This window comes from Rattus norvegicus, chromosome 7 (assembly GCF_021556685.1).
Source record: "Rattus norvegicus strain SHRSP/BbbUtx chromosome 7, alternate assembly SHRSP_T2T, whole genome shotgun sequence".
Taxonomy (NCBI): Eukaryota; Metazoa; Chordata; class Mammalia; order Rodentia; family Muridae; genus Rattus; species Rattus norvegicus.
The window spans coordinates 72,214,632-72,223,662 of record NC_141540.1 but is presented as its reverse complement, the minus strand read 5'-3'; the positions used below and the strand labels follow the sequence as shown (position 1 = coordinate 72,223,662).

At 44.7% G+C, this 9,031-nt stretch overlaps 1 protein-coding gene across 1 annotated transcript; it reads left to right on the top strand.

The window, feature by feature from the left end:
• Positions 1–7,531: 7,531 nt before the first annotated feature.
• On the top strand, positions 7,532–8,128 carry Dppa5l1 (developmental pluripotency associated 5 like 1). Its single transcript, XM_087559749.1, has one exon. It carries the CDS (start codon positions 7,584–7,586, stop codon positions 7,932–7,934), a length of 351 nt encoding a protein of 116 aa, XP_087415875.1. The 5' UTR covers positions 7,532–7,583; the 3' UTR covers positions 7,935–8,128.
• Positions 8,129–9,031: the final 903 nt, after the last annotated feature.

Sequence of the window (9,031 nt, the reverse complement as noted above, 5' to 3'; positions counted from 1 at the left end):
AAAACTTTTGTTCACAAACCCCTTTTTTCTTCAGACATCATGACAGGTGGCTGGTAGCAAGGATAGGTTTTGAAAAATGGATCTCGCATGACTTCCTTTGGGGGTTAGTCTGTCATATGTCTTGAAATGATTCAAGAAAATGTCTTAACTTCTAAGTGCTGGAACTTTTGATGATGTGCAGTAGTGAAGAGGAGAGGAAAAGAGAAGAGAGAAGAGGAGAGGAGGGGAGAGGAAAAGAGAAGAGAGAAGAGGAGAGGAGGGGATAGGAAAAGAGAAGAGAGAAGAGGAGAGGAGGGGAGAGGAAAAGAGAAGAGAGAAGAGGAGAGGAGGGGAGAGGAAAAGAGAAGAGAGAAGAGGAGAGGAGGGGAGAGGAAAAGAGAAGAGAGAAGAGGAGAGGAGGGGAGAGGAAAAGAGAAGAGAGAAGAGGAGAGGAGGGGAGAGGAAAAGAGAAGAGAGAAGAGGAGAGGAGGGGAGAAGAAAAGAGAAGAGAGAAGAGGAGAGGAGGGGAGAAGAAAAGAGAAGAGAGAAGAGGAGAGGGGTTGGGGATTTAGCTCAGTGGTAGAGCGATTGCCTAGCAAGCGCAAGGCCCTGGGTTCGGTCCCCAGCTCCGAAAAAAAAAAAAGAAAAAAAGAAAAAAAAAGAAAAAAAGAAAAAAAGAGAGAGAAGAGGAGAGGAAGGGAGGAGAGGGGAGGAGGAGGGGAGGAGATGAGAAAGGTATTGTAGTATCATTAGGGCAAGCCCATGGATATTGGCAATCAGGTTTATCGTATTTCCCCAGCACACTGCAAATGCATATATTCTGCATCAACAGCAGTTTTGATGCTAATTGGAGCCTTTATTACAAATAACAATGGACACACTTGTGGAATATCAAACCTACAGTGGGGAGATGCCCCTCATGTGCAGCGGAAGAAAGGGCTCGTCATCGGCAGGCAGAGTTCATATCTGCTCATCCCCCCCCCCCCCCCCCCCCCCCGCCCCATGCCTGCCAGCAGATACTGCCTGCAGGACGGCCTCCACTGCATCCTCCTAATGCAACTCTTAGTCAATCTGTGATCTCTTTTCAAGCATTGCAACTCCAAAATAGTTGATTTTTAATTACGTATACGAAGGTGTGCCAGGGTAGGTGCGTATATGTGCAGGTACTGGTGGAGGCCAGAAGAGGGCACGGGATACCGCGGAGGTGGAGTTATACATGGGGTGGGCAGCCAGATGCAGGTGCTTGGAACAAACCTTAGTTACTAGGATTCGACCTCTGTTGCTAAGTGGCTTCACTAGGTGAATCAGCTTTCACCCATCGCGTGAGCCTCTGCTCTCAGATCAGATGCAGCATCTCGCTGCCGCGGCTTTCATTTCTCTTTGCTGTGAGTGCGGACATATCCAGGGGATCTTTCAGTGTCAAGTGTTTTATGTTACCTACAACCAGGATTTGGCTTTCAGGTAAACACACGTGAAGTATTGTTACCTCATTTTTTTTGTTTCCTTACAATCTGATGAGGGCAAATCCATATTTTTCCTTGTACGTTGAGAGAAATGTATATTTTCTGCTCTTTGAAGAGTTCCCCATTTGGATTATGTGCACCAGAGCACTTGGTAATTTAAGGTACGTGTAGATAGCAGAAGAAATAGAATGGAAATCACGCAGTTTGTCATGCTCTGTTTGGATGATTTTTTTAAAAGTGTTTTATTCTATCTGTTCTAGAATATTTTTTTCCTGACACGTCCTTTTCTTTGTGTGTTTTGCTAAGGTGTTATTTCTCACGAGAGGGAGAATCACCCCGTTACAACTAAGTGTTATGTATTACATGATTTATTTCATCTTATCGATTGGAGCTCAGATTCACGGCTGCCCAGTGGAACCTTTGATCAGGTGGGAGATCTTCTCCTGGAGACCGCTGTGCAACCGTAGTGCGGTGCCTTTCTCTGTAGCTCTTCCCATTGTTCGCTTTTAACATCTACCACCAGTCTGCAGCAACTTGCTTGTAACCTAGGCAGCAACAGGATAGAAGCAGCCAGCCCCTTGAGGGACACCTGTGGCATACCACGTGACCCGCATGTCATGCCACGTGACTCGGGTCGCTGGCAAACTGCCTTTCTCTTATTCAGCAGATGGGCAAAGGGAATGAGAAAGCATCGCAGGACAGGTGGCATAAAGCAATCATAGCTGACACTCGAGGAAAGCGAAGGTACTTGTCTGCAAGTTTAGTTTCCTCCCTAAGAAAGTACCCACTTATACTTGGTACCACCTTGGAAAGCAAGTTCAAAGAGAGGGGTTTTCTTCTTAAAATATTTGGGGAGTTTTGAACATGTAAGCATACAGATAAAACATTTGCTGAAAATTAGCATGGTAGGGACGTCACTTGCTGGCATAGCACCTGCCTAGCAGCGTTAAGACTCTGTATACCACCCCTGAACACTTCAGTAAGAAGGTTTTCCAAAAAAGGATAAATAATTCATATTTAACAGACTACAGATAAAGATGGGCCAACACCACTACTACCTATATATCTAGCTATACATTTTTTAAAATTTTATCTTTCTTGGATATTTTATGTATTTACACGTCAAATGATATCCCCTCCCACCCCATAGCCTTCCCCTCCCCCTGCTTCTATGAGGATGCTCCCACTCCCAACATCTAGCTATACACTAAGTTCTTATTAGTCCCTAGAGTTTAAGGACTATTTGTTAAATTTAACTGGTGTGAATTTTCATATATATACATATATATATATGTATTCTATTGATATTCTATTGATATATCAATTACACACAAACATATACACACATGTATAATTATAAATCTAAGTCTTTTATTATTCCCTAAAAATATGTGTTTTACTGTGCATCTACGATTTGGATGTCATTTTCTCTCCCTGGAAATTTTTTTCTCTTCAGTAATATTGTCTCTTGAGGTAAGATTAGTTTCACTGGGAAAAATTCTTCAACTTTACCCTGTTCTCATGCTCTGTAGACCGAAAGGGGACCACCCCCTGCCCCAGCCTGTGTACTTTTCATTACGTCTGCATATTCTATGGTACTCACTGCTTTGCTCCTCCCTTGCTTTGGAATGTGACCAGAAGATAGAGATTAACTTTGCCGCTAGAGCACTGGTTCTCAACCTGTGGGTCGCGACCCCTCTAAGGGGTCAGATGCCCCTCTCACAGGGGTTACCTAAGACCATTGGACATAGCAGATAGTTACACTACAAGCCACAACAGTAGCACTATTATAGTTACAAAGTAGCAATGAAAATAATTTTATGGTTGAGGGGTCACCACAGCATGAGGAACTGTATTAAAGGGTTGCAGTGTTTGGAAAGTTTAAATAAACGTTCTGTAGTGTATGTAATTACTTGTCTGGATGGGGTCAGAAAATACTAGACAAATCAGCTTAATAAAGAGGTTATTATGGCTCATACTTGGAGGAGATAGAGTCTGTCTTGGTGGGGAATACACAGCAGCAGGAACCGGGGTGACAGGCATGTTGTCTGCTTGCCCTCTTCTTTCTATTCATCTCTTCATCTGGGGCTCCCGGACTGCACTAGTATTACCTACACTAATGGTCTTCCCACTGTAATTAACCTTCGCTAGATAATCCTAGAGATTTGTTCCCATGTGGCTCTAAGACCCTGCAAGGCGACAAAATTACCCATCACAGTTTGTTACTGGATATAAAAACAAACCTTCACCTGATGTGAAATGGTCAGGAGGGTAAAGTTTCTAGAAAGATGTCAGTCAAAGAAGGAAGAGGAAGGGAGAGGGAGAGAGAGGAAGGGAGAGGAAGGGAGGAGAGAGGGAAGGGGAGAGGGATGGGGAGAGAGAAGGGAGGGGGAGGGAGAGGAAGGGAGAGGAAGGGAGGGAGAGGGAGAGAGGGGTGGAGGTTGAGGGGGATAGAGATGGGGTAGGGAGTGGGAGAGGAAGAGGGAGAAGGAGAGGGAGGGGGAGGAGGAGGGAGGGAATGTGAGTGTTTTGTACAGTTTGGAGAAGGAGCTGTGACAGTTAGACTTTCAGTTTTGAATAAGCAAGTTCATTGAGCACATAGCGTCAAGGCTGAAGAAATGTCCTTTTATGCTTGGCATCCTTCTCGGTACCCACCAGCCATTTGTCTCTGACTCTAGTCCGTGGAAGGTTAAGTTCCCAGTAGCTCTGACTCAGTGATTCCCCATTCAGAAAGGCATAGCTGTGACCATGTACTTGTTATGAAAAGACTATAACTGCTTTCTGGCTTCTTTCACCTGCTTATGCAGACTGTCAAGGACGATTTTGAGGTTGCCTTGACTACCTAGTCTTGGCAGAGCAGAACAGCTTCTGGCTTGCTTGTGCAAATACTCAACGTCTTCTGTGGTTTTCACCTTTAAAAAAGTCCGTTCCCTCACCCCACTTTGCATGACAGTAGTGAGTTTGGCTTAGAGATTGTTATGTTCTACCAGCAGCTGATCAGTCATTAAAATAATTAAAACGATCTTTTAATTATTATTGGATTGAGTCTGTGGCCTTTTCCCAAGGGTCACAGACTCTGTAACACATTGTAGGCACAAACTGAAAGAATAGTTCAGACAAACATAGGTAGATAAACATTATAAAATGGGGCATATATAGCAGATATTGACTGGGGGAAGCCCTTTAAAACAGCAGCTGGAGTTCCCAATCCAGAGTCCCTGGTGCAGTGCCATATCCCCTTGGAGGGGCTTCCAAGTAAAAGAACAAATAGCGACAGACACAGACAATGTCCTTAGATCAGGGACTCGAAATATTCAGTAGAAACCACCCGGGGAAGTCGAGGGAGTCAGTTGAAGCACCCTATTGGGCTTCTCTGTCGTGTATGGGTTTCCCATGGCTGAACTTCCTGCCTCTCTCTCCTACAGTGAACATGTCTCTATGACGGGGTAAAAAGTAGCAGCATCCATTGGAAATAATTTACCTTTTAGCTGCTCTTCAAAGTCTGAATTTTTTTTACTCTTGGGTTGTTCTACTGTTCTTGTCTCCCCCTGTTTGAGTTAGTGGGGAAACAGCCCATCTGCAGACACGAGACCCTGAAAGACTCTGAGTCAAATATACTTGGGTCTGAGATGAGTAGGGGCACCCTAGTTCCAGAACCAGCTTTTCAGTGAGTTTAAAAGTTCTTGATGGATTTCTAATATAGTGTACATGAAAGATAGGGGAGGAAGGAGGGAAGCAGAGAGGGAGGGAAGGGAGGAAGGGAGGGAGGAAGAAAGAGAGGTTGGTGGTAGAGTTGAGTTAGTATGTGTAGGGGTGGTGCTGATGTTAAGGTCCTGTTCCCCAATTGGTTCTTGATCTGTCAGTAAAGAAGCCACAGGCCAATTGCTGGGCAGAAGGGATAGGCAGGACTTCCAAGTCTTTGGAGGCAAGAAACAGACACGAGGAGAGACAGAGTTCGAGAAAAGCCAAGCAGCCATGTGGAATCTTGGGAGGCGTGGCCGCTCCTACAGCAGCTGCGTAGGGCTGTTTAGCGGTGATGCAACTGAGCGACAGTTCAGAGTAGGTGGAGAAGTGTGGAGCTAAGAATATTAATAAGGCAAGCTTTTCCAGGTGGGAAATAGTACTGCCCAGCCATTGTGCCAAAAGGGCAAATTGAAATGGAAGAAATGTGTGTCTGTGTCTTTTATCCTTGGATTCAAGGGAAACTGGGTGGGGGCTGGTAGCACAGCCATTCCTGGAGCGTAGGCGGGGTATCGAAAGCTACACCCAAGTATGTTTTAGAGAATGAGTGGGATGTGAAAGACAACTGAAGAGCTAAAGGAGTAATATGTTTTGTTGCTGCCTGGAAATTCTCACTTGTGGCTTCTCCCGGCCAGGTTTGCCTTGGATACAGTCTGGGACAAACACATAGCGTTCTAGTCTCCCACAGGTTCTTGGATGGGAAAAGGGATCCTTTTAGATCCCTTTTAGAGGCTGAGAAATACCAAGACCTGCCTTTGGCAGGGTTGAGACTCAGAAAGGCAGATGTGTATGGCTAGAAGGTCTGAGAGCTTCAGAGATGATGCTTTGGGTTGCAGGCTGGGTCCCCAGGCCTGGGAACCAGGAGGAGAGAGGAAGCAGACCAAAGTTTATTTTATTTTATCTGTTGTCCCTTTTCAGCCCTCAGTGAATCAGCTGAGGTCTGCCGTACTGAGGTGGGCCGTCTACTTTATTCAGTATGTTGATTCCGATGCTAACCTCTTCCAGAAATAGAGACAAAGGAAAACATTTAACCAGACGGCTGGGCATGCTATGGCCTAGTCGCATTGGTTAAGACTAGGAAATTACCGTCAGTTACTGTCACGGTGCCCCTTAGTGTACAATGAGCCGGTCCCCCTGGAAAAGTCAGCTCTGGTTCTGAACCCTTTACTGCTGGGCACTGACATTCAAGTACGTTTAGGGCCACAGAAGGAGTTCTACAGTAGGGCTAGATGGCTTGTGTTCTCCGCCTGGTCACAGCTATGACCTCATAATGGGGCCTTCACCTCTAACACAGAGTTTTCCCATTCTTCCCCTGGGTGTAACCTCACCAGCTCCATCTTGAAGAGCTGTAGTGGGATCACATGATATGTGCACACGTACCGCAGCGTTCCTATTAAACATCCCATATACTTTAGTTGGCTCTGAGCGTCTGTGCTGTGAAACATGCATGATATTTATTACATAAAGAGTATTTTAAAAATATTCATCAAACCGCTAGGATAGCTTTTAAAAAAAGAAAGAAAAAGAATTAAATCTAAACTAGGCCACAGCTTGGCCCAGGAGCTGAAGAGAGGACTTGGAGATGGAGTCATTGCAACTATTTTTTTCCCTATGTTCAATTTGCTAAAGCCAATTTCCTGTTCTTAACCCAAGCAGACAGCCGTGTCCCCAAGGGGTTCATTAGCTCATTGTTCTGAGGCCGTGTCCTTCCTCCTATTTGTGGCAGCAGATGGGGAGGGCTTGGCTCACCTCTGTTGTTAATGCTTATAATCTTATTAAAAGCTAAAGAAATACACAACCAGCTAACTCCTTGCATTACTAAAAACCGATTTACCAGCATCACATCAAATATTTACCTTGCCCTAAGCTACCAATAATTACAAGTTGATATTGTTCAGGCTCAAACAAACACAGGGTAATGAATTTCTGCTAATTATTAAGCACTGATGAAAACGCTGATTTGCCCACTCCCAGAGTCATCCTGGACAGCTCACCTTTCTGCACAGCGGACGACTTCAGTAGATACGAATATCTTTAAGTGCTGCCAGAAAGCACTTCGCTGGTGTCAACCAGAAGTAATTACCAAGGTGTCTGGGAAGGTGATTAAAAATGAGTTAAAATTAAGATATTTGGCTTGCAATAGTTATTTCTATGCAAATAGGCCACATTTTTCAACCGATGTGGGTGTCTTAATTAAAAACAGGCTAAAGTTTTACAATAACAAGAGATTTTTAAAAACCCACCAAACCTCACGCTATTTAAAATGATTCCAGTGTCAGCCACAAATGAAAGCCATCCTTCTTTGCCGCATAGCTTTTCAGGCTTTTAAAAGTCTTGTGGAGATCAAAGTTAAGTCTGACCTAGTCTTCATTGGAAATTGGTTCCTAACCAGGAATTAAGATGGCAACCCTTGTGACCCGTAAAGATATCCCCCCGTGGGTGAAAGTTCCTGAAGACCTGAAAGATCCAGAAGTATTCCAAGTCCACACGCTGGTGCTAAAATCTCTGTTTGGCCCACAGGGATCTCGAATGCCTCACATCGAGCAGGTGAGCCGAGCCATGTTTGAACTGAAGATTCTGGAATCTTCCGGACTTACCGAGGTCTTAATTTATGGCTCTTGCAACCACAAGCTTCGGGCTAAATGGATGCTTCAGTCCATGGCTGAGAGGTACCGCCTGCGCCAGGAAAGAGGAATGCTCAAGCTGGAGGAAGCCATGAAGACCCTGGAACTGGGCCAGTGTTTGGAGTGAAGCCAGTTTCCAGTCAGAATGACTCCCACCTGCACACACACAGATTGAGCCGAGGCTGGTGTTTGGTTCTGGCGTGGTTTTTAACTACGTTATATCCTTTATAGTCTAACGAGATATTCCTGGATCCCCGCTGTGACTTCTGATGAGAATATCTCTTTTTCCAAGGCTGTTATTTTAACGAATAAAATTTAAATGATAAAAAAAAAAAAAGTCTTGTGGAGCAACTGTTAGTGAAGCATGCATTTCCCCATGCAAGCCTCCGTCAGACTGCAGGCGTTTTGTGTGTCTCCTGTTTACCTGTAGGGAGTGGAGTGTGCAGTCTGTTTCCCTCCTAGGAAGGGACAGGGGGGGCTTCTTTCCCCCTCTATAGTTGAGGCCCACAAGGTGACTCCAGAAGGTCACTCCTAATGTGGAAAGAGGGAGAAAAAGTTCTTTCTTTAAGATTTTGTTTTTAACTCTGTTAAAGATTTTGTTTTTGTTTTTAACTGTGTTCAAGCTTTTATTTATTTATTTATTTTTTTGCAGGTTCAGCTCTTTATTTTTGTTTTTAACCGTGTTAAAGACTATTTGTGTTTTAAATTGTGTTATGTGTATACACTTGTCTGTGGGTGTGTGCTGTGAGTGCAGTGCCTGAGAAGGCCAGAAGAGGGCGCCAGATCCCCTGTCAGCTGGAGTTGTGAGTCACTTGACTTGGATGCTGGAAACTATCTCCAGACTTCTGCAGGAGCAAGATGAGCCTTTAACTCTCAGCCCTGAGACCCCTCTCTCTCTGCAGTAAATATTTCTTGTTTCTGTTTCCCTTAATGCTCTGACTTAACCATACATGGAGACTCCGAAAGCTGCATTAGAGAACCTTTCAGACTCTATAATTCATTTAAGCCCAATCTGGGAAGCCCACTCAGGGGTGGAGGCAGCACCCGTGGTCTCCCTGTTCCTTCTGTGGATCCTCTCAGCTGTTTTCCCGGCTACATTAACAAGCACACATATGTCTAAGGTTGACAGGCAGCATCTTTATCACATCAGTGTCTTCAGTGACTTAATCCAAGGAAGAAGCAGGGAAAGAGTCTAGGCATTGTCTCAAAGAGAATGGGGGAGAC

Bases quoted from the DNA above. Each gene is read 5' to 3' on its own strand.
- Dppa5l1 (XM_087559749.1), top strand. From the start codon at position 7,584: ATGGCAACCCTTGTGACCCGTAAAGATATCCCCCCGTGGGTGAAAGTT.